We start from the raw sequence: 26,335 nt of genomic DNA on the forward strand, positions 1-26,335 counted from the left end.
GATGAGTCCGAGCTACTGGTTCTGATAGTCATTGGGCCTGAGGAATATCATTTATCACCTGCTGTAATTGGCAGGGGGAGAAGGACCACATTCCTGAAAGTGACTGGGAAACATCTTAAAAAGTTGACATGAGGGCTACATGAGGAATAACAACAAGGACAGTCACCTCACTAGGTCGTGAGTTTCTTGAGAGTAGAAGCTGAATATTATTCATCTTTATATTCCCAAAGTTTAACACGACTCTTAGCCTATGTTTTATCGCTAATAGATAAATACTGAATGAACAGATGAAAACATATCCTTTAAGAGGATAAGAAAGAAGGGAAACCATATAAAGTAAAAGTGATAAGGGCCTAAATTATTTAAATCATTATGTTCTTTAAAAAAATTGTTTTGTTTTCATTTTCTCATTTTTGCAGTAGAATTTCCCTTAATATTTGAAACTGGTATTCCAAGACACATACTTTCGCTCTGAACCTTGTGTGAGGCTAAAATAGATAATGAGTTATGGAAAGTACATCATTTTCTATGCAAATATAAATGTAGCCTAAATTGTACATCTCAATATAGCCTAAATTTGAACCCTGACATTGATAACTTTGAAACCATTCCTCAAAAACAGAGGTACTCTGCCTTTTAATTTTAACACCGTATGTAACTTCAGAGTTCACTATTGTACACTGAAAGTAAGTTTCAGGATTTGCCAAGCTTTCACAGTGCAGGGATATGATTCTTAAGTTATATTGCATGAGTTCATTTTTGTTTTCAGTCATATCTTCTAGTAGTACTTCAGGAAATAACATTACATTAAAAAGTTTGTGTAGTCTACATAACAAATTGCCCTTTGTGATATCCAGGTATTTTCCATCCTCAAACATATGTTAAAGCATGCTTAAATAAATAAATATATAAAATATATTGTAATTATATTTATTAACATATATTAATTGTACATATATAATTCAGATTCCATGTGTGTACATGTGTGCATGTGTGTATATTTACATACATGTGTACATTGTGATGTTATACTAGACGGAAGTATTTCCTGTTAGGGAAATACAAGCTAAATTGCTTTACTGGGAAATATATCTTTTATACCTTTAAATGTAAAGGATTTATTTAGTTTAGTTTGTTCTGGTATGCAAATAAATGTTCTGGTATGCTCCAATAAAAATCACATAAATGGGGAAGATAATTTATAGAGAAAGTTTAAACATACTCAATTTGCTGTAATTATAGTGAGAGCAGGAAAATATTCCGTACTGTATTTGGTACAAATAACTGTGCATTTTTGCAGATATGCTATTTATGGCATATCTTTTATAGTCTTTTTTCTCTGACCTGAATAGCAAATGTTGTCTGTATCTGATTCATTTAAATAATATATTTTGAGCTTTTTGCATATTTGTGACAATTCCTGAGGGTAAGTGCTTTCATATACATTATACTGTTTAATCTTCTGGATATGAAGGGTGTTTTTATTTTCCCTTTTTTACTGATGAGGCCACTGAGTCTGATGTCACAGGAGGGCAGGAAACAAACCTAGCTCTGATCATAGTCTCCTGCTTATTGCAATTTACTCGCCATCCTTTCATTCTGACAGTTACCAATTATTACCTTGTATTTGTCTATGTTTTAGCTTATTTACTCAATTGTGAGCTCCTTGTAGACAAGAACTGAATTATACGAAACAAAAATTTTGTTTCTTATATGTCAGCTATGAGAGCAAGTAGCATTTGTATACCCAGAACAGTAAAAGATGCTCATTTTGATTAGGAAAACCTACGAATGCTGTTTATTTTCCTTTTGGATCTGGAGTCTAGGTTGCAGAGCATATGAAGGATCTGGGGAAACTTGCCTGAAATTTCTTCTATGCTTTCATCTCAAGTATTCCTGCAAGTCCTGGCTTATTTAATGATGACTTCCAAACAAAATAGAAAATACAGGATGAAACTATTAAAGATTAAGCAGTAATTAAAATAGATACTTTTGATTTTCCTTTTTAACATAAACAGACTGTTTCTATTTAAAGAAACGAAAAATTTCCTCTTTTGTTGTTTTTAAGTTAATATCATTTGACTAATTTAATTAGTAGAAATATATTTGTGTAAAAAAAAAAGAATTGTTACCATACACACACTAAAAGAAAACATGAGTGATTTCCTCTTTTACCCTGGTGTAAGGGAAGTCATACCTACTTATGACTCAAAATCTAAAGTCAATAAAAGAAAAAAGTTGGTAATTTTGACCACATATACATGAGCACACACACACACACACACACACACCTCATGGGATAAAACCCCATAGTCAGGGCTTCCCTGGTGGCGCAGTGGTTGAGAGTCTGCCTGCCAGTGCGGGGGATGTGGGTTCGGGCCCTGGTCTGGGAGGATCCCAGATGCCGCGGAGCGACTAGGCCCGTGAGCTACAATTACTGAGCCTGCGCGTCTGGAGCCTGTGCTCCGCAACAAGAGAGGCCACGATAGTGAGAGGCCCGCGCACCGCGATGAAGAGTGGCCCCCGCTTGCCGCAACTAGAGAAAGCCCTCGCACAGAAACGAAGACCCAACACAGCAATAAATAAATAAATAAATAAATAAAATTTAAAAAAAAAAAAAACCCATAAGCAAAGCAAAGACAATTTATGAACTGGCAGTAAATATTTGCAACATATGCCACAAAGGCCTTAGTACATCTTTCATATACAAAGAATTCTGAGAGGCTGAGAAATAAAAGACTAAAACACCAAAAAAATCGGAAAAGTTATGAACATTTCAAACTTGCAAGTAAAAATACAAAAATGGCACTCAAACATCAAAAAAAAAAAGTTCAAATTCACCCATAATTAGATAAATGACAGTAAAAATAATACTGAGATGCCATTTTTCAACTCTCAGGTTAGTGAAAATTAAAAGTATGATGACACATCCCATTGATGAGGCTGTGAGGAAACAGGTGCTCTCAAGCATTGCTAGTAGGAATGCAAGCTGGTACAATCCTTGTGAATGGGAATTGGATAGTACTACTACCTTTTGACCAGCAACTGCACTTTTAGGAATCTCCCCTGTAACTACAGTACTCTGGAAATATCTATACAAGTTTATTAATTGCAGCTTCAATTAGAATTGCAGAATACTGGAAACAACCCAAATGCTCCCACCCCCCCACAAGAATGGCTGAATAAGCTATTGTATATTTGTTGAGTGGAATACTATGCAGCAGTAAAAACGTAAAAGAGCAAAGTACAAAAGACTGTCTGTATTGTGCTATACTTTATATCAGAAATAGTAAATATAAGAAAATACAGTGTGTCTGCTCATTTTCCCAAAGGAAATGTAGTAAGGATAAGCCAGAAACTACTTAGATTGTTACCTACAGGGGATGAGTGAGAAGATGGTTGACATGAGAGTGACACTTTTCTTAATACCCGTTTTTTGTAGCTTTGATTCTTATAAACATGGTTATCTTTCACATACTCCCCCTCTCCAAATAAACAATTTGAATCAACCAGGATGTGGGGAGAACCCAAAATGGAATTTAGAAAGTGGCAAATGAACATAACTCTATTATGGATGAGTGCCATAACCACAATGCAGGAGATGGGGAAAGAGATTTAACTAAGTAAATTTGGAAAACAGTATTTGGCTGTGTACTGTAAGGTTAGAGACAAAGAATGTTATACAAATACTGTGCTCCAGTTAATAAATACATTTCTCAGAGGGGTTTGGGTTAGCAATTCTGAACTACTTCATGTGTATATTAGAACTGAAAAATATATATATATATTGTGGATAATGAGAGCCAGATTTCTCACTGTCAGAGAAAGAAGTTACAAATAGAAAAGGGAGAAGAGAAGGCTAGAATGAACTAATGGTTTTGGTTAGAATCAGAGCTATGAAGAATCGTATATCAACAAATTGGATAATGTAGATGAAATGGACAAATATGTAGAAACACAAAATTTACCAAGACTAATTCATAAAGAAATAGCAAATATGAATAGACCTATAACTAGAAAGCAGATTGGATAAGTAATCAAAAATCTCCTGACACACAAAAAAGCCATGGACCTGACCTGATGGCTTCACTGGAAAATTCTACTAAACATTTAAAGAAGAGTTAATCCTTCTCAAACTTTTCCAAAAAAATTGAATAGGAGTTTATACTTCTGGACTCATTCAAAAAGGCTGCATTACCCTGATACCAAAGCCAGACAATACAAGAAAACTATAGACCAGTATCCCTTATGAGCATTAATACAAAGAATCCTCAAACCTAGCAAACAGAATTCGGTCGCATGTTAGATGGATTATACACCATAACATGGGATTTATTCCTGGAGTGCAAAGATGCTTCAACATAGGAAAATCCGTCAATATAATACACCACATCAACGGAATGAAGGAAAAAATTCACATGATCATCTCAATTGATGCATAGAAAGCATTTGAAAAATTCAAAACCCTTTCATGATATAAGTACGCAACAAACTAGGAATAGAAGGAAACTACATAAGTGTAATAAAAGCCATATATTAACAACCCACAATAAACATCATACTCAATGGTGAAAGACTACTGAAAGCTTTTTCTCTAAGATCAGGAATGAACTAGGATTCCCACTTTCACAACCCCTATTCAGTATAGTACTGGAAGATTGAGCCAGAGCAATTAGGCAGGAAAAAGAAAGAGAAGGTATCCAAACTGGAAAAGAAGTGTAATTATCTGTTTGCAGATGATATGATCTTATATGTAAAACGCCCCAAGGATTCCACAAAAACCACCTGTTAGAACTAATAAAAGAATTCAGCAAAGTAGCAGGATACAAAATCAACACACAAAAATAATTTGTACTTATATTTATGTACAATGAACAATCTGAAAAGGAAATCACATAACAATTACATTTGCAACATTATCAAAAAGAATAAAATACTTAGGAATTAAGAGTAAAATACTTAGGGATCAACCATGCTGATGAAAATCTTGTACAATGAAAACTACAAATCACTGTGAAAAATTAAAGAGGACATAAATAAATGAAAACATATACCATGTTCATGGATTGTAAGACTCAATATTGTTAAAATGTCTATACTACTACCAAAAGCAATCTATAGTTTCAATGCAATCCCTATCAAAATCCCAGTGATATTTTTGCATAAATAGAAAAACCCATCCTGAATTTCATATGCAATCTCAAGGGACCCCAAATAGCCAACACAATCTTTAAAAAGAACAAAACTGTAGGATTCTCACTTTCTGATTTCAAAACATACTATAAAGCTACAGTAATCAAAATAGTGTGGTATTGGCATAAAGACAGATATATGGACCAATGGACTAGGAATAGAGAGCCTAGAAATAAATCCTCATATATATGGTCAGATGATTTATGAAAAGGTGGCAAGACCATTCAATGGGGAAAGGACAGTCTTTTCCAGAAATGGTGCTGGGAAAGCTGGATATCCACATGCAAAAGAATGAAATTGGACCTATACTTAACACCATATACAAAACTTAACTCAAAATGGAAAAGGATCTAAATGTAAGACCCAAAACAATGAAACCCTTAGAAAAAAACATAGGACACACCTTCATGACATTGGATTTGGCAATGATTTTTTGGATATGACATCAAAGGCAAAGGTAACTAAAGTAAAAAATAGACAGATTAGACTTCATGAAAAATTTTGTAAAATTTTTCGTCAAAAGACATTATAAACAGGGTAAAAATTAAACCAACTAAATGAGAGAAAATATTTACAAATCATATATCCTGTAAAGGATTAATATCTAGGATATATAAATAATTCCTAAAACTTAACAACAACAAAACAATCAGATTTTAAAAATGGGTGAAGGGTTTAAATAGATATTTCTCCAGAGAAAATATATGAGTGGCCCGTAAGCACATGAAAAGAAGCTCAAACCACTGATCATTAGGGAAATGCAAATAAAAACCACAGTGAGATACCACTTCACACTCATTATAATGGTTACTATTAAAAAACAAACAAACCAGAAAACAACTAATGTTGGCAAGGATGTTGAAAATTTTGAACTCTTGTGTGTTCTTGGTGGGAATATAAACTGTTACAGCTTCTGTGAAAAACATTTTGAATGTTTCTCAAAAAATTAAAAATGGAATTACCATATGATCCTGCAATTTTACTTCTGGGTATATGACCAAAATAATTGAAAGCAGGGTCTCAAAGAGATATCTGTACACTCATGTTCATAGCAGCATTATTCACAATCGCTAAAACGTGAAACCAACCCAAGTGTCCATTGACAGATGAATGGATAAACAAAATGTGGTATATACTTACAGTGGAATACTATTCAGCCTTTGAAAGGAAGAAAAGTCTGCAATATGCTAAAACACGAATGAACCTTGAGGACATTATACTAAGTGAAACAAACCAGTTACAAAAAGGCAAACGCTATGTGAGGTACTTAGAGTAATTAGAGTCATAAAGACAGGAAGTACAATGGTGGTTGCCAGGGGCTGGGGGCAGGGGAGTTTGGGGAGTTATTGTTTAATACATATAGAGTTTCAGTTTTACAAGATGAAAAGAGTTATAGGAATGAGTGGTTATGGTGTTGCACAGAAAAGTCAGTGTATTTAATACCACTGAATGGTACACTTAAAAATAGTTTGGATGGTAAATTTTATGTTATTTATATTTTATCATGATAAAAAGTGATGAGGGGTGTTGAAAGGATGTAAGTGCCAATTTGAAGGAGCTTCTAGTGATCAAATCCGAAACAAATTGAACAAGAAAATAATTGATGAGAGTAATGAATTATAACTCATAGAATAAAGCAGCTATCCACACTGATGTAAATAACTGAATACATAAATTGTGGAGAAGAGACAGCTTTTCCTTATGAAATAATTCCACTAAGCCCTTCCCTGTCAGACCATTTTTAAGGGGGCCCATATATGTTTAGTGACACTTTGAAAAATTTTTATAAAAGAGAAGGGCAGCTTGTTCCTTGGGAGTCATGTCTTCTGAGTTTATCTGATTAATCTGCCACTGAAGAAATGTAATATTAAAGAAATGTTGGCATGGAAAATTAAGTGTTTAAGAAAAAGAGGTGAGTCTCTGGGTACATAGACGGGAGGAAAAGGATAGAGAACAAAAGAGCATTACCTGGAGTAGAACAGCTCAGGACTTTAAAGAAGCAAGTCTTGAGGAGATGTGTGGCAAAGAGATTTGCATGGGAAAATTTGGGTTTGCAGTTAAAAACATGCCCTTTTCCTGGGTAGCCATGAACAAACCATGTCGAGTTAGAGATTCGTAGAAATTTAGATGGCCTTTAGATTTCTTATTTTACTGAGGAGGAATCTGAAGACCAGATGGATACAACTGACTTAAATCATAACTATTTGCTGCTATTATGTTGTTATTGTACAGTGATTTGTTGTTTAAAAGGGTTTTCTAATGAGATAAGAGATAGGAAGATACCTTGAAAATTATAATATACAAACGTGGTTAATTCATTTCAAAAATCAGTTATTCACTTTATTTATGATGTAGGTATTATTACTGCATTCCTTTCACTCATCCAACAAATATTTCCTGAAAACCCACTGTTCCAGGAAGGAGAGTAAAATGGTTCAAGGCACACTTTTAACTCTGAATCAAGCTGCCTCCTTCCACCATTTACTACCTATATGACCTTTGGTAGGTTGTTTCACCTTCGTATGTCTCAGTTTCCTTGTCTGTAAAGTGGAGAGAATGGAAGTCCCAAATTCACAGATTTTTGGTGAGGAGGTAATGAGATGGTACTTAGTGCAGAGCATGGCTTATAGAAAATGCTACATGTGTAAGCTATTGTTATAATCTGTAGTTCCTTTGAAAGAAGAGTATCAGGATGAATAACACTATCTATAAAAAGTGTTCATCTGTTCTTTTTGTATGAATTGTGAATAAATGTCCATCATATTAATGTAAGCAAAAAGTGAAAAGAAACATTAAAGCTGATTCTTTAATGTTCATCAGAGAAATTGTGGGTTCTGTACACCTTATTCCATTTATGGAATGACATGCCATACTCAAAAGGAAAAAATAATTTTCATGTTCGAAAATATGTATTTGAATCAAGTTGTACATTCATTTGTACAGTATTTTAACTAGAGATTTGGGGGCTTTAGGATTTAGTATGATTGTCAATAATTGATTTCATCCAGATATTTCAGAAGTTAAGTAATGTACTTTTTTCATATGAAAATATTCCTCTATTTCATTTGTTTTGAAAAGTATCTGATGGATGCTGTGTGTAGAGAAATATTTGGCAAACCTTGAATCATTTCAAAGACCCAAACTTAATTACTAAATATGATTAAAGATTATTCTCTCCCCTTCAAAAACAAAACAAAACAAAAATAACACACCTCCCACTTCAACAGTACACATTCTTCTATAGGATTACCATTGAAACAGAGTTTAAATCAGATAGAATTCATGTTCCTTTATTTGGGCTCACTATATGTTTTCAGGTCCTAGAAGAATAATAACTAGTCCTTGTAAGCATACAAGGAATTATCTTTATTGAGATGCTAAAACGTTTTTCTGTACTATTGCTGAACAAATTGAGTAAGAAATTGCTTTTATGTAAGGACATCAAAAGAAAATGTAAGTAGTACCTTAAACTACATATATAGCCATTGTTTTGGTTAAACTAAACTAGTAGTCTGTCATGTGACTTAATGTTGCTGAATTCATTTATGTAAATAGAATACATATTCATATTTTAAACAGAAGTAGGCAGATGTTTATATAGTGTTTCCTGTTTGCAATTTAAGGCCATGCTATCCATTGGAACCAGTACCTTCCTCCAGAGAATAGCACCAAGGTCACCTGTTTTTTGGTTGTTCTTTATTTACTTTTTTTTTATTTCAAAATTGTATTATGCTAGTTGCTCTCTGTAAGTTGACTGTCAAGATTAAAGCTGTACCATTTAACAAGGAAAGTGATGCCTTCATTCTTCATGAATGGCTCTAAATCTAATAAAAAATCAATATGGTCCACTCTTGCTCTCCAAACATTCCCACACTGTTTCCTCTGCCCCAGTCCCTCTGTTTGGAAACTTTTTCCTCTTCTCTACCTTTCTCAGTTACAACATCAGTATCAAATGCATTAATCATATTTAGGGATTAGGTCATTATTATGAATGTGTGAAGTGACTAGTTTTAAGATAATAGCAAGTGTCCAGACAGGTTTGGAAATTGAGAATGCATATTTTGCCTAATAACAATTAAAACAGACAAAAGCAAGAAAATAAAACTATAACACCCCTCCTGATAGCCCACATGCCTAACATACACTCTCTGATGCTTAAATCTCTGGTCAGGTAGGCTGTCATAAGACCTGATCTAAGCTGAAGATCTATTATTCTTCATGAACCCCTTCCCATGGTCCTTTTTCATTTGAAGTTATGCTACAAAAATTTAAATACAGTAATTTTGCCAAAATTTTACTGAAGTAGATAATTGGGATCAGGATTAGCTTGCCATTTTCAAAAGTCTGTTTTCTAGAATACATTTGAGAAAATGTCATTTTATCGTGCTCTTATAAAGCGCTCAGTGCATATGCATTGAATGAAGGAATACCTGAGTTCGTTTATGAATAGTAAGAGCCATTTGTAATTAACACATTTATCACTTGTAAACAAATTACATGGAGCTGAAGTGCTTTGAAGCATCTAGTACTTGTTGAAGTACTATTTATACTATTGATTTGCTCTGAGATTCCTTTCAAAACTAATATTAAACAGAAATTAAGTCCAATGTAATTCTGATTTCTGAATGTAAATTATTAGTGTGGTTGGATTATTGGTGATTCAGATATTTTAAAATACTGTATTTCCCCATTATTAAACAGTCTTTTTTTGTTAAATATCTTCACATTATGTACAGAGCTAGATTTTCAGAAAGACAAATGTAGAATAATCCTTCACAAAATAATTGACTATTAAATGTCTTTGGTTGGCTAATACAGGCTTCCTTCCTCCCTTCCTCTCTTCCTTTCTGTTTCCTATCATATTTTCACAATCATTTATTAAACTGCATGCTAAGATAACTTACTCCTGAAGAGTAAAAATAAGATAGGCTCAACTGTCCCTAAGTAACATTGTCTTAGAGGAATACTGGAGTGGATATATCTCATTTGACTATATTTCCTATTTCTCAAGATATTTATACTCATTGTGAATGTTTAAACAGAAAAGAGTATACCTTTGCATTTCAGTTTTATTTCTTGATACCTAACATGTATGAGCATATTAAAACAACTTATTAGTAACTATCGAAAACTTTTCCATAATGAGATTAAGATTCTGTAAAACTCTAGTCCATTTGGAAATTGAATAACTGCATAAAGCATACCTTACATCTTCCTGAGTACTCTTCTTGAGCACTCCAAGAGTACGCTTGTGCAGTGGCAAGTTGTACGTGCTAGCAGAACTAGAAACTTAAAAAAAATTTTGGGCTGTTGTATTTCCACTTTATCAGTTCATCCAAATTTTATTTTTTTTAATTTTTATTTATTTATTTATTTATTTATGGCTGTGTTGGGTCTTCGTTTCTGTGTGAGGGCTTTCTCTAGTTGCGGCAAGTGGGGGCCACTCTTCATCGCGGTGCGCGGGCCTCTCACTATCGCGGCCTCTCTTGTTGCGGAGCACAGGCTCCAGATGCGCAGGCTCAGTAGTTGTGGCTCACGGGCCCAGTTGCTCCGCGGCATGTGGGATCTTCCCAGACCAGGGCTCGAACCCGTGTCCCCTGCATTGGCAGGCGGATTCTCAACCACTGCACCACCAGGGAAGCCCCATCCAAATTTTATTGATGAACAAAAGAAAAAGGTTTTCAGTGTGTGATAGCAACATTCCAGTGGAGCAGAAGAGGAGCCATGCGATGCTGCGGGGGCATAGGGCCCAGGGATCCTCCTATATGGCTGAGGATAACTGTGGTAATAAGAAATTTCAAATGTCAGTGGCTTCGCACAACACAGGTTGATTTCTCACTTGTGTCATTTTCTGATGTGGGCCGGACCACTCTCCTTGGTGACTCTCCTTCACTCGTAACTCAGGGGTTCAAACTGTTTCCCTTTTAGCTACACAGATGGGAAAGAGTGTTAGGGACTTGCACTCAATGTATTTCACTGTCTAGTTCCAGAAGTAACATCCTGCTTTTGCTGTTGGTGAGAATGGTGAGAATGTAATCCCCTAAGCAATGTAATCCCAACCCTGTGGCTGAGAATTGTGGTCTTCCTATGTGCACAGGAGGAGAAAATGCTATGGTGAACACACAGCCTAGTTTCTTCTACGCCTACGGATAGTGATACATGAAAATACACTGCTGAAGAAAGAAAAAAAAATGTGCCCAAAGCAGGTTTTGTACTAGATACAAAATACTACTAACTTTCCCCAAAGGGGTTCTCCTCTCCCTGTCCTTTTACAAATCTTATTATGTAAGGGAATGACCTTCATTGAGGACTAGTGTTTCTTTGTTCTCTGTTCAAAATATATCACTAGTTCCTCTAGTAGAGAGTTTCCACAGTTTTATATGCTGGCCAGACTTCTGATTCTCTAATGCATACAGAGTTTATATTATTAAATATCATAAACTCTATTACTGCTGTCCAAAGGTGGGATATAATAACAAAGTAAAGTGTAGACCACTTGGGCTATAAAATGGTGACAAATCATGACTTAGGATGATCTGAAATCAAGGAGGGCCAAGAACATATCTTAACAAGGGGAATGTTCTTCTACTCAGAGTATCTGTAGGTTGCAATCCACTGATCAAACGAGTAAAGGGCCTTGGCTAAGAAAGTGGCAGAAATTGGGAGACAATGTACAAAATCTTAGAATATTAAAGTTGTAAGCATCCTTAGAGATTGTGGATTTAACCCTTCTGTTTTGAAGATCAAGAAATTGAGTTGAAACCATGAACAGTTACACATAAAAGTTTTTAAAACTTCTAATTCCAAATTCATGAAGTTCAAATTGTTTTCTTTAATATAGCATCCTGTCTTCTTTCTCTTCAGTATTATATATTGGTTCAATAATGTTGGCTAACCTCTCCTGTTTTCTTCCCTCCAAATTCAGTAGCTTAGAACAGCAAGCATTTATTTTCTTGTTAATGGGTCAAGCTGGGCTTGACCGAGTTGGCCATCATGCTATGGGTTGGATTTAGGTTTTCTCCATATATTTCCTCTTTCTTCACAGACCAGTAGCACCCGAGGTTCCCAGGTTCCTTCCATCTCATTGCTCTGACATTCCAGTGTGGTGTCCTTGTTACATGGTATTCTGACCAGCACAACACTACATTCCAGCCCATGGGAATTGGGGGAAGAGAGAAAATTGCCACACAAGCAATTTCCTTTTGAAGTTATTTGAAAGTGGCACTGTCATTTCTGCTTGTATTCTATTGGCCATAGCATCGTGAAATGGTGAGACCTTGCCACCAGGGAAACTGGTTAATGTAGTCTCTCATTTTGGGGACCTATATACAGGTGAAACCTTGAGGATAAACAGAGAACAGATATTGGGTGACAATCAGCAGTGTCTGCTTTCAGGAAAGTTTGAACTAATTGTATCTATGGGGGAATGAGCATGGGTAGAAAAGAAGAAAAATGCTCCCTTACGCTTGGGAGGATCTATGTAGATGACAATCTTTCCACAGCAAGAAAACGAAAAAGATTTTTGAAACTTTTCTTAGCTCAGCAATTTTCAGTATAACTTTTATGATTACCTTGATTAAATGATTGTCTATTTGCTTTTGTAACAAGAAACAGCCATGTGTTTCAAATCTCCCTTATGGGAGTCTGTATTTTCTAAATAACCAAGTCCATGTGCAGACTAAATGTGAGAACCTAATCAAATGAAAAGTTTGATTAAAATGACATAATAAGGCCTTGCATGTTTAGAAGCACACATCATAATTTTATCCACATAATGTGTGCTATATCATCTGGGTTGTGACCTAAGTTATTGAAAATATTGTGTATGTGTGTGTTTTTCTTCTCTCTTCAGAGCTTAGAAACTCCATTTCAGAACTATTACTGAAGATTGAATTGATGTCAGCCAGGAAACTGTAATTTCCTGTCACTTGGACTTGAATTACTACATTGAGTTTTCAGGCAATAAACAAATTTAGCTAAAAGATGCAAGCTTTTTTCCGACTTATCATTAGTACCTAAGAATATGAATGTTTTATACTGTTCCATCTCCATTACAGATACGGTTATTGGCTCAGAATCATATTCAACCCTCTTTGCATCCCTTTATCTTGAACTAATCAAGTCCAAACTTCCTCCTGAAAACCCATGTATGTTGTTTTAAATGTGGGCTGCAGAGCCAATTTATCTGATAAAGCAAATAACGTACCATTTCCATTCTACAGAAATGAAGCAGAGCAGCCATGTTGCAGGGAACATAATGTTTTCCCCTGCTGTTATTATTTCTCTTGTGTATCACCAGTGGGAAAGATGGAATTTTACAAGAACGTAGTTTGCGAAGCATGATGCAAGGAGGTTTTTCTTCTTTTTTTTTTTTTTCAGTAATTTTCCTGCATACATGGTATACAAGAGAAAAATTTGTTTTGTCTTACAAAATTGGGTTGCAGTTTTCTGAAAACCCACAAAATTTGTGTTGACTTTCTGGTTACCAGGTTCTCTGTGATACCTAAAAAGGGATACATTTATGTGTGTGTGTGGGGGGGTGGCATTTATGGGGCAACCAGTAGCACCAAGGCTCTGTTTCATGGTGTACAGCAGAGTAAGGTAGAGCATAAGGATGTCCTGGGGTTAACTTGATGGAGCTGAGAGGATGAGCTGGGAACTCAGCTTAGGGGGAGGGGGCAGGACAGAGCCTTAAGCATCTAATCTCTTCCTGGTCCTAGAACAATCTCTGACACATGGGAGGCTCTGGGGAAAAAAAACATTACTAAAGGAAGAGTCCCAAGGGGGAGGTCATCTTCTCATGGTGGGGGTCTTGAACTCACACAGTGGTCAAGTCAGGCATGTTCCAGGGCTACTTGGTATAGTGACTGTGTCTGTCAGTGGGAGATGTAGGGACAGTTTTTCCTTGTGCTGGATTGTACCAGTCACATTGCAAGACATTTATCATGCTCCCCCTCCCGCCCAGTAAATGCCAGCAGTGTCACCAGTTAAATGGAACAATCAAAAAGAGCTCTCTCCTCCTGGCACATTGTCAAGTGCCACCTATGGGGAGGTTCTAGCCCTGCAGAAAACCATTTGCTATAGTTCCGAAATTGGTTGGTTGGTTGGTTGGTTGGTTGGTTGGTTGGTTGGTTGATTTATCTATTATAAATACTTTTGCATTCTATAAATTCTCACTTTTGTTGTTGTTTTTTAACATTTCTTGTTTTTACTGTGAACTACTGTAAGTGTTAAGAAAAGCACAGTGAATAAGCATAGAGAATACACGGAATTAACACTTCTATGTACTCAACATCTAGTTTTGCCGCATTTTAACATTTGTCTTTAGAAATTTTTTGAAGACATGGGTTACTGCATCATTATCAAAGCTTCCTTTGCAATCCTCCCCAATCTCATTTCTATATCCTCACCCCAGGAAAAAACCTGCTATCTCGATTTCAGATTTCTCATTTCTTACATGTTTTTATGCTTTTACCATATTTCTGTGTATTTCTAAATGGTATTTGGTGTTTCTTTACATGTTTTTAAACTTATTATAAGTGATATTAAACTCTATTTTGTTCAGCTTCCTTACTTGATGCATGGCTATGTTATCAAGATTTGTCTATGAGACATGTGGAGCTTTAGATTATTCATTTTAAAAACTATAAACCATGTAATATAAATATATGCCACAATTCACTTATTTAAAATTTCTGATACTTGGATATTTAGAATATTTCTAATTTTTTAAAAATCAGTGCCAAGGATGCTATAATGAACATGCTCATACACGTCCTTTAGTGTATACATGTCTCCCTAGGAATTCAACTGAAGATCTGCTGACATTTAACTATACTAAGTTTTGCCAGATTACTCACTATAGTGCTTGCCCTATACCAACACAGCAGTTACACACCCACTGGCAGTTCATGAAAATTTTTGTATTATCTTTTCCAACATTTACTGTTGGTAACATTTAAAAAATTTTAACAATCCATTGTGTGGGACATAATTTGTTTTTAAAAACTTTGTATTTCCCCAGTTACTACTTTTCATGTGTTTATCGGCTATCCATGGTTCCTATTGTGGGCATTGCCTGTTCATATGATTTGCTCCTTTTTTCTACTGGGTCTTGTGTCTTCTTTGTTTGTAGTTTTTTGGTAAGAGTTCTCTTTTTAGTATGTACACATGCACATATGTATATATATACTGTAAATAGATTTTCCAAGTCTCTGGCTTTTCTATGTTATATGCTTACTTTTTGTTGTACAAATGGCTGTGGTCAATTTTTTCAATCTCTTTTATTAGATTAGCGTTTTTTCTGTAGTATGTAAAAATTTTTTTCTATTAGTCTTATATTTTTCTATGTGGATAACCACTTATCCCAGAATCAGTTTTTAAAATTGTCATTTCTTTCCTCATTGTATTACTTATTAAATAGTCTTTATGTGGGTATGTGTATTTCTATTTCTGAGCTATATATTTTATTCCAGTATTTATTGATCTTCTACTTTGTCCAATACCTTTATGTCTTAAATGTCTTTGTTTTATGTAAATCTTGATGTTTATGAAAGCATGCATTTTTCAAAATTGTCTTGGCTAGCCTTATCTCTTTGTTCTTATATATGAATTTAATAATCCTTTTGAGTTACATAAAAGTTATACATTGAAATTTTGATTGGAACTGAATTGAACTTACAGAATAATTAGAATACAACTGTCATCTTTAAGCTATTCAGTCCTCTTACCCATGAACATGTTATATCTCTCCATTTATATAGATAATTTTTATGCCTTTCAATTTAAAATCAGACCGTTCTATATAAAGATCTTAATTTTTTTCTAGTTTTATCTATAAGGATATTATATCCTATGTATCTCTTACTAATGGAATTGGTTTCAAAATTATATTTTCTTTCACTATTTTTATTGTTGCTGCTATAAAGGTGTATATTTTTTTGGTGTATTGTAAATGATAGACTTGTTTATTTCTTCTAAATAATTTAAAAATAAATTTTCTCAAACTCTCCATATAATCAATAATATTATATGCAAATACTTTTTCTACCTTTTCTATTCTTACTATTTTATTTTATTTTTTGTCTTGTGATAAGTGCGTATGGTGTAAAGGTTTATTGAATGGGTGACAGACATCTTTATCTTATTCCTGACTTTTAAGAGACTTATTTCATTCATGGTTTTATACTTTAACTGTATCTTTATTTATAAATATTGCTTAACAATGATTTACATTGTTTTAAATTTTATATAAATGGTATCATTCTATATATTCTTCTGTTCACCATTAATATGATATTCTCTGCTGTAGTTATTTGGCTTCTTTCTATTCCTATTTCTATTATTTAGAATTTTACATTTAAATCATGAATGGGTATTGATGTTTATCAAAAACTTTTTTAAACATTTTTTGTAATAGTCATATTATTCCAGTAGTTTTCTAATAGTTGTATAGTGGTAGAGTTCTTTATTACATGGAACACTGGAGTCACGGGTCTGGGACCCTTTGGTAGGAGGGCAAGGAGAACTTCTGGCCCCAACGCCATTTTCTACTGGAGCAACTTCTTATCTTAACCCTTTCCATTTGGGCCTGGATCCTTTTCTTTGCATTTTGGAAATACTGATTTAGCTACATAGAGATTACAGTTGACACGAACAACATGTATTTGAACTGTGTGTGTCCACTTACTTGTGGATTTTTTTCACTAAATGCACACTACGTTACTACACTATCCAAGGTTGTTTGAATCTGGATGTGGAACCATAGCTATGGAGGGCTGACTGTGAAGTTATGCTGGGATTTTCTACTGCACTGAGGGGTTGGCTCCCTTAACCCCCACTTTGTTCAGAGGTCAACTGTATTTAACAATTCATTATCAGAATTCAAAACATAAACAATGGCCATTTCACCTCTGATTAGTGGTTAAAATTCCAAAAGAAATTTCCAGTCATTTTTCAATGGTTTCTGGATCTGGTTTTATTACCCACTCAACAGTACGGACACAGGGACTGTTGATTCTTTTGCATTCTCTTTGACTTAAATAGAGGTCATAGAGCCTGGGAAAAATATGTGAAATAAAGTGAACCTCTATTTTCTTCATTTGTAAACACAAAGAGTCCAGAAAGCCTGAATTAGGATATGGAGTTATGGATGATTAAAAATCCCAGTGTTGAGCTGGGCTTTATTTCGGGCAAGTACGTGAATTGGGACACATAAGCACAGACACCCCTCCATAGAGCAAAAGAAAGTAATGAACTACTGCTACGTAAAACTACACAGATGAATCCTCCAGATTTAATGTTGAAAAAAAGAAAAGCAAATTGAGGACACACTGTATGATTCCACTTAATATGAAGTTTCAAGAACAGAGAAAACAGATCTATGGTGATAAAACAGATCGGTGGTTACCTTTCGGACTATTAAGGGAGAAGGGGAATTAGGGAGTCTCCTGGAGTTTTGGAAATGTTTTGTATCTTGATGTGGGTGGTGCTTAACTGAGTGAATCATAGGCTATATACACTTAAGATTTTTGTACTTTGAGTGTGATGCCTTAAATAAAAAGAGAATGGCTAAAATAATTTCAGAAAGGGCTTATTGCCATTTCTAAACTTATATATATGTTTTTGATGAAAAGAGACAATTTTGGTACAACCTTTTTTGGGTTTATAGGAAATTACAGTTGACCCTTGAACAACAAAGGTTTGAACTGTGCAGGTCCACTTATATGTGATGTTTTTCAAGAAATATGTACTACACTATTACACGATCCACGATAGATTGAATCCACGGATGTGGAGGGCTGACTGCAAAGTGGATTATCAACTGTGTGAGGGTCGGTGCTCCTAAAACCCACATTGGTCAGGGTCAACTGTATTGGTTGGAGTATATATTTATACAGTCATGTATGTACGTATGCATATTTCATATGTTTTTTTCAGAATCATAAGAATCACTTTATGAATGGCTACCAGCCTCCAGGCGTTGTGTCCGACCTTGGGGGTTTTGAGAAAGTATATAGGGGTTGACAGTCCAGTGGGTGACGAGTAACTAGGTAAGCGTGATAGTATGGGGGAAGTCTATAAATACTAGTAGAACATTGGGGAAGAAGGGGCCAACTTGTCTGGAGTAGGGTTGGGAGCATAAAGAAAGTGGAGCCTTTGGAGAGGAAATGGATTTGAGGAGACTTTTTAACGACAAGTGGGAGTTTGCAAAGTGGATGTGTGGGACTTATGGCCAAGTTGTAGAATGCTCAAGTTGTAGAATGAGATATTGTACTCAGGAACTTAAGGTTTTTGGTGTAACTATACAAAAAATAAGCTCGGAAGTGGTAATATATGAAGCTGGAAAGTTAAGAAGGGATCATGATAGGGTAGAGTGTTGAATGACATGCTAAGGAATTTTGATTTTGATTTTCTTTTTGGCTTTAGGGGTTAGGGAACTGTTGAAGAATTTGAATTGTGTCATGATCATGTTTGCATTTTTTGAGATAATTTTGGCAGTAGTACCTAAGACAATTTCATTCTTTCCTGGAGGTATGCCTTTGGTGCTTTTCTCAATTTATGTAACTTCTATGAGTGATCTCTTTAGACTGATGACTCCTAAATCCAAATCTCTATTCCAAACTTCTGTCCTTTTTCTTCAGACTTCTGCGTAGAATTGTTTGTCTGTCCCTGGATGGAAATTTGGCTTAGTTCCTGTTTTTGTTCACCTTTAGATAATATAAGCTTTATGATCACTTTAGGTCACAAAACAAGTTTCAATTCAAAATTTAGAATATTTATTTCAATATGTTTATAAACACATCAGTATTCAAAAGCTCTTCCTCTTCAACCAAACCAAGACAGGGTACCAGTGCCCCTCCTTGCCCCACTTTAGCCAGTTGGAAAGAACCTTCTTTGTTCACCTCCTCACCCACTCACTAGGGTCTTTGTAGGGGAAGTGAGGAAGAGACGAGAGGTATAGAGGTAGAAATTTCTTATTGGCTGATACTGGCTTTATGGCCAGTATTGGCTTAATGGCTTCATTGTCTATAGGCCTGGGGGATATTTACAACTAACTCTTTTGGTTACTTGCCTGAGATGTTTGAAGATTTCACTGTCGGGTCCCTCTGATCTCACCTCCCTTGATCTGGGTAATGACCTCTCCTTGAGAATGAACATTTCGGATCTCTCCTTTGCTTCTCTTCCCAGCAGTACCTACAGCCTCCTCCTGCAGGAGTCCCTTACCTACCCTGGCAAATTACTCTTTTGAGCAGGATCCCTTTCCTTTCATAAGTGAATTCAGGCAAACATTCCTACCACAGTTCCTATCCTAAGATGCATATACATCTTTGATCTACGATCAGACAAGGCTACAATTTACTTCTCAGATGCATTACCCTACCCTGCTGCCACAGGCCACCTTACCTCACTCAGGTACTGGGCTTCTGTGTTTTCTCAGTTGCAGGGAACATACAAATGGAAGGAAGCTCTCTGAGTGGTCCCCTTAAAATCCTCGTGAGAAGGATATTTTAGGAAGTAGCACATACCCCAGTCACTCAAAAATCATTTCAAAAATCTCACATTCATGATGTTTTTCATCCTGAATCTAAGTGAGGGACTTCTAGATGAGTTTGAGCAAGATGGAAACCTTCTCTTAAGCTATAGAAAAATGAAAGTATTTATACTTAACGCATAAAGTAAATGGATTTCACTACCGAACCCAACCACTGAATTCTATTCAGTAAGAGTAGAAGAGAATTAATATGACATATTGACAGTTACCTCCATATGAGAGAATAACCTGTGAGAATCTTTTCAGTATACATAATCTGTTCTTTTTTTGCCAGTTAGTTTAGTTTTATCATAAATGGTTTTTATTCCATGAAAGTAAGCATAAGTTATATTAGATTCTTTATGCATTTAAAATGAACTGAAGTCATATTCAAATTAATTTTTATATGCATAATATTCAATACATTCTGTCCACATGAAATTGCCTTTTATCATTGGTGTAAACTCGTCCATATGCTTAGGTTTTGATGTTGGACAAAGTTGAAGAGTACGCTGATACTCCTTGGTTTTATTTAAATCTGACTCCCCACTGGACTGTAAACTCTGTAAAGACAAGGACTAGATTTGAAATTTGGCTATTTTGGGCCTGCACCATGCTGAGTACATATTAGGCACTCAGTGCTATGTGTCTTTTAGATGTCTTTTAACACTGTAATTAAAGGTATTAGGTAAGGTGGGTAAATTTAAATAACTTAGAGAATTAATGGTACTTTGGAAATTCTATTTTATACTGATATAAATATATATGTATAAAAAGTATGGTTGATAGACTACAATAACTCATCACTCTAAAGAAGGTAGGAGAGATGTTTGAAGTCAAGAGATGAATACATTTTTTGACAGTTAATAGACCATGTCTTGGTAAGGCTGACATTGTTCTCAGACAAAACTCTGTGCCATAATCAAACAGCTGGTCCATACCCTTAGAAAAGAAGAACAATGCCCACTAGTAACAAGTTTAATTAGTCTAACTTGAATTTTTGTTGTTGTTGTTGCTTGCTGGGGAGACTAAAGACACGGGAATACTAAAGACATAGAGGTATCTGTGTTTTTTCTTAGCTAAATTTTTTATTATGAAGTATGTTAGACATCAGGAAAACTGCACAGAATGTAAATTTACAGCTCACTGAGTTGTTATAAAGCTAACATCCATGTAATGCCCACTTAAGTCAAAAAATGGAATACTGATAGCGCTCCAAACTCCAATCAAAACCCCTTCCTTCCCCCTCACCAAAGGTAACCACTCTCCTGACTTCTAACACTATAGTAGAGTTTTACAAGATTTTGAACTTTATAAAAATGGAATCATACAGTATACACTTTTTTGTTTGGACTTTAAATTCTTAGTGTGTTTGAGGTTCATCCATGTTGATATGTATATCTATAGTTTATTCATTTTATTTAATGTATAGTTATCTTTTGTATAAATATACCACAAATTATTTACCTATTCTAATGTTGTTGTGTTGTTTCCAGTTGTGTTTTTTTTTTTTTTTTTTTTGCCATTCTGAAGAAACTTTCTTGTACGTATCTCTTGATGCACCTATGCATATGTTTTTTTAACAGTACGTGCCTAGGAGTATTATTGTTGAGTTATATAGTATAAGTATCTTCAAATGTAGTAGGAAATACTAATTTTTTTTCAAGATAGTTGTACCCATTTATACTCTGACCAGCAGTGTTATTGTTCCTCCATGTCTTTGCCAACAGTTGGTTTTGTCATTTTTTGTTATTTTGATCCATTTAGGTAAATGAAAGTTCATATCTCATTATGGTTTACATTAGCGTTTTTCTGATTGCTAAGGATGGTGTTCATTTCTCATGTGCTTACTGGCCATTTGTACATCCTCTTTTTTCTCAATTTTATTTTTAAATAATTGCAGGTTTACAGGAAGTGGTAGAAGCAGTTACCACCTGGTTTCCTCCAATGGTGACATCTTGCATAACTGTAGAGCAATGTCAAAGCCTGGAGATTGGTATCAATATGATCCACTGAGTTGATTCCTATTTCAACAGCGTTATATACACTCATCTGTGTGTGTATGTGTATTGTTCCATGCAATTTTATCACACGTGTAGGTTCATACAACCACTTCTGCAATCAAGATTCAACATTGTTCTCTTACTACAAGGCTTCCTTGTGTCATGCCTTTTAGGCAACCTTACCTTCTCTCTCCATCCCTAACCCATAGCAACCACTAATCTGTTCTCCATCTCTATTTTTATTATTACTTTTGGAGTGCTTATTCAAATATATTTCACTGTTGCCTGTCTTTGCTCGATTTTTGGGTGTTTTTACGTGTAGTTATATGTGTAACAAGTACATTTTCCTACTCTATGGGTTGCATTTATATTTTCTTATTGGTACAATCTGATGAATAAAAGTTCTTGATTTTAATCTAATCTTAGTTATATTTTTTCTTTATGTTTAGTGACTTTTGTTTAAGAAATCTTTCCCTTCCCTTAGATCATGAAAATATTTTCCCAGAAGCCTTATTGTTTTGTCTACAATCCGCCTGGAATTGATTATTGGTGTGAAGTAGAGGTCAAGTTTTATTTTTTTCCATATGAATAGCCAATTGACCCAGAACTCTTTATTGAAAAGACTTTTTCCCCACAGCTTTGCAATTTCAGCTTTGTAATTAATCATGTGACCATATGTGTTAAGAGTCCTTCTCTGGGCTCTTGCATTCCATTGGTGAACTTGTCTACCCTTGTACCAGTTACATGCCTTTTTATTTACTGTTGGTTGATAATAGGTCTTCACATCTGGTAAAGCAAATAGTTGCAACTTGTTCTTCATGAGTGTCCTGGATTTTCTTGGTCTTTTACATTTCCATATATATTTTAGGAGCATCTTCTAGAGTTGTAAAAAGAAAACTGGGGATTTTGATTAGTAATGCACTGAATCTCTAAATCCTTTAGGCATGAGTTGGCATTTCTACAGTACTGAATCTTAGTTTATTAATAAGCCCTCTATTCATCTAGATATTTATTTTTTGATGGTGTTTTATTGCCTTATCATAAAGTTTTGACCATCTTCTATGAGATTCATTCCAAGATATTTGTTATTCTAAGTGACAGCATAAAATAGTATCTTTTTAGAGTTTCATTTTCTGAGTATTTGTTGCTGTTATAAAGAAATATAAAGGAATGTTGTATATTTGTATCCAGGAAAATTGCTGAACACATTAATTCTAGTAATTTATCTCTTGATTTTTTAGTAGTTTCTATATATATCATCATGACATTTGCAAATACAGTTTTTTTTTCTTCCTTTCTAATGCTTATACTGCTTGCCTGCATCCTTCTCCATCCCTCCCCCTCCTTCCCTCTGTCTCTGTCTCTGTTTCTCTCCCTCTCTCATATTTTCTTGTCTCACTGCATGGCTAGGACTTTAAGTACAATATAGAATAGACATCATGTTAGCAGGTATTTATGTGTTATTCCTGAGCAAATGGAAAATCTTTAACTTTTCACCCATAAGTATGTGTTTGCTATAGATATTTTATGAATATACTTTATCAGATAAAGGACGATTATGAAAGTCTCTTTCCAGTCCTCATTTGCCAAGAGGTTTTTGCTTGGATCATGAATCAATGTTTAATTTGTCAGATTATATTTCTGCACCAATAGAGATGAACATATCATTGTTCTTCCTTGTTTTGTTAATGTGGTGAATTACACTGATTGATTTTCAAATCTTAAACCAGTCTTTTATTCCTGGGGTGATACCATCCTGGAATTGATGTATGATTCATTTTATATTTTACTGGATTCAGTTTGCTAGTATTCCTTTAAGACAGTTACTTCTATGTCCATCAGTGAGATTGGCTTGGAATTTTCTGGATTTTAGTAAGCATCTTTTGTTTGCTTTACAAATTCTTTTATCTTCCCCATGTCTAAAGTGCTTCTCTTGTGGGATTTGCTATCTTAGGTAATGATATCATTGTCCCTATGCTCATGCACCCTTAAACCACACACATGTCCAATCAATTACCAATTCCGTCAACTCCTCCTTTTATGTACTATGTCACTCAGTTTTGTCATTCTTTCCCACCGGTCAGCTCCTACACTAGTTCAGAATGCTGTTGTCTCTTTGATGGTTCTAACAATCCCTAGAAGGTTTCTCTTGCCACAGGTTTTGTTCTCTCCCATCTATTTTCCATATTTTAGTTAAGACAAACTTTTAAAATAAAAAATTATTTTATGTTACATTCTTTCTTAAACATTTGCAGTGGCTTCTCATTGAATTTCTTTGAATTCCTTGGATGGACTGTGTTTTCTCCTATGTCCAAGCCTTTGCCCGTGCAGTTTCCTTTGCTGGTAACATTCACATAGTACACAAACTATGTACTACATAGTATGTAGTAAAAATACCTAAGCAGCAGAGCAGAGGAGTTGTAGAAGGAGCAAGGCTTGGCAAAAGAATGACTAGTCAGGAAACAGTTCAGGAGCTGATCTTCAAGCGTTATCTGTCTACTTTATCATTTGTCGTATGCTTGGCCTGGCATGTTTTGTGGTACCTGGAGATGAGTTCTTAAAGAGAGCGTGCCATGCTCGACCCTTGTGCTCATTTCTGGATAGCACATTTTATGGATCATGTCACAAGTAAAGCCGTTTAAGTAATAACCAGGGTAGTGAGGAATTGTTGAAGGCACTAGGGATGGTTAACCCACTAAGGTGATACTTGAAGGACTGTCAGATGAAAAGGGAAGTTTAAAAGATTTTGTGTACATTGAGGACTACAAGGATGTAAATAATTGCAAATGTACAGACACATTCAGGAAGGCAGACTTCATCTCCAAATTAGGAAGAACAATTTAAAGACTGGAACTGCTCCAGTATGGAAAGAGCTGCCTTCTGAGACACCAAGTTTCCTCTTGTTTGATGTATTCATGCAGTGATTGGTCAGTTACGTAAAGGGGATGTATATATATATATATATATATATATATATATATATATATATATATATTAGATCAGTGGTTCCAAGACTCAGGCCATATCTCAGACTAATTAAATCACAGTCTCTGGGGATGAGACATAAGAGTCAGTAGCTTTTGAAGCTTCCCAGATGATTCCAAAATGCAGACAAGTTTGGGAAGAGCCCTGTATTAGCGGGAGGTTTCAACTCTTCCGTGGTTTTCTTGCATCAGAATTGTTTAGAAGAGATGGAAAAACAACAACAAAACCCAGAACAGATTTGCAGGCACTGCCGTGTAGCTTCTGAATTAGCAGGGTTGCGTGGACCCCGGGAATCTATGTGATTAAGATTATTACCAGTAGATTCAGTTTTCTGGCTGGGTTTGGAAACCACTGGATTATAAGGAGAGTGCCCTGTGCATTCGTAATCTAGCAAGGCACTTAATAAACTCATTTATGGTATCCTTGTGGACAATAAAATACGTAATATGAATTGACACAGCTATGTCTAGGACAAAGAATGTGTTTTGGAGCCAAAGGTATCTGAATTCAAATTCTAGTCCTGTTACACTTTTTTGACTAGACTTACAAAATTTACTTACCCTCTCAATCTCCTCATCTTAAAATAGAGTAATAAGAACCATTTTATAGATTCATTTTAAAGTTTAAATAAAGTTGTTTATGAAAAGTGTCAGTCTAGCATAGTGTCTAGTTATATTGGGCTCTTTTCTGAATTCTGTAGTTCTATGAATGCTGAAATTAATGAGGGGGACCATGGAGCATATACATGTTTGGTGAATGTATGTGTATTCCCTGTTGATTTTTTGCTTTGATGTGCTATGAATCCCTGGTTTTAATCTCTTTTGGTTCTGGTATTATAATTGGTATCTTAAAGACCATAGGGTTAAAGAATAATGCCTTTCACTTGCTATTACTTTTATGTGAAATATAATCCATGCCTACAATCTTTTTCTAAATTGGACATTTCAGATACGAAGTTTTCATTAATTGTACTATAAGTGGTGGGGGAGAATTAACTGTGTGCTTATTTTTTCTTATCACAGGTTTACAGGAACTGTGTAATTATTTATTAAAATGGAAAACTGTGAAGAAAGAAAAAGATAGCAGTTGGAGTTAAAATTCCTGGATGAATATTTTGCTTTTGAGAAGTCCGCATTTAAAACCATATGCTGATTTGGAAAGTCCCAGGAGTAAATTACACAATTCATGTTTTCCATTCAATCAATGGATTTTTTAATCATTCCTTGGAGTTGATGAAGTTCAGACACGGTGCGTGATGGGAAATGTGGCATTCCAGTGTTTTCCTGGTGATTGCATCTTGGATTAGTTTGCTGCTTTTCTGAAGAGATTCCATTGTGAAGGGTAAGAACCTAATGTGATGGATTTATCTTCAGAGATGAACAGACATGGAAAGAATCCAGTGAGTCACAAGCTAGAAGATCAGAAGAAGGTAATACAAATACATTTCCTTTTGCTTGGTCATTTTTGTTTTTGCTTACATAGAATTTTATAAATTGAAAATGAATGTGCTTTGAGAGATAAAATAACATAGTATTTCATGGAAATTAATCCTGTAGCCAAGTGTTGCTATGGGTCTGGATTTCATTATCAGTTAGTGGTTTTGTTTCTAAAGTCTTCTGAA

At 35.0% G+C, this 26,335-nt stretch overlaps 1 protein-coding gene across 8 annotated transcripts in view; it reads left to right on the forward strand.

Moving 5' to 3' along the window:
- NAV3 (neuron navigator 3) overlaps nucleotides 1-26,335 on the forward strand; it is a 1,129,181-nt gene that overhangs the window by 516,849 nt on the left and 585,997 nt on the right. For all 8 annotated transcript variants that reach the window (XM_082351536.1, XM_082351537.1, XM_082351530.1 and 5 more), the window contains one exon: nucleotides 25,737-26,143. In XM_082351536.1, the coding sequence (XP_082207662.1) occupies nucleotides 26,072-26,143 (72 nt within the window). In that variant the 5' untranslated portion in view covers nucleotides 25,737-26,071. The remainder of the gene's footprint in view (nucleotides 1-25,736; nucleotides 26,144-26,335) is intronic.

The sequence above is a fragment of the Balaenoptera borealis genome, assembly GCF_965194805.1.
Source record: "Balaenoptera borealis genome assembly, chromosome: 13".
NCBI lineage: Eukaryota > Metazoa > Chordata > Mammalia > Artiodactyla > Balaenopteridae > Balaenoptera > Balaenoptera borealis.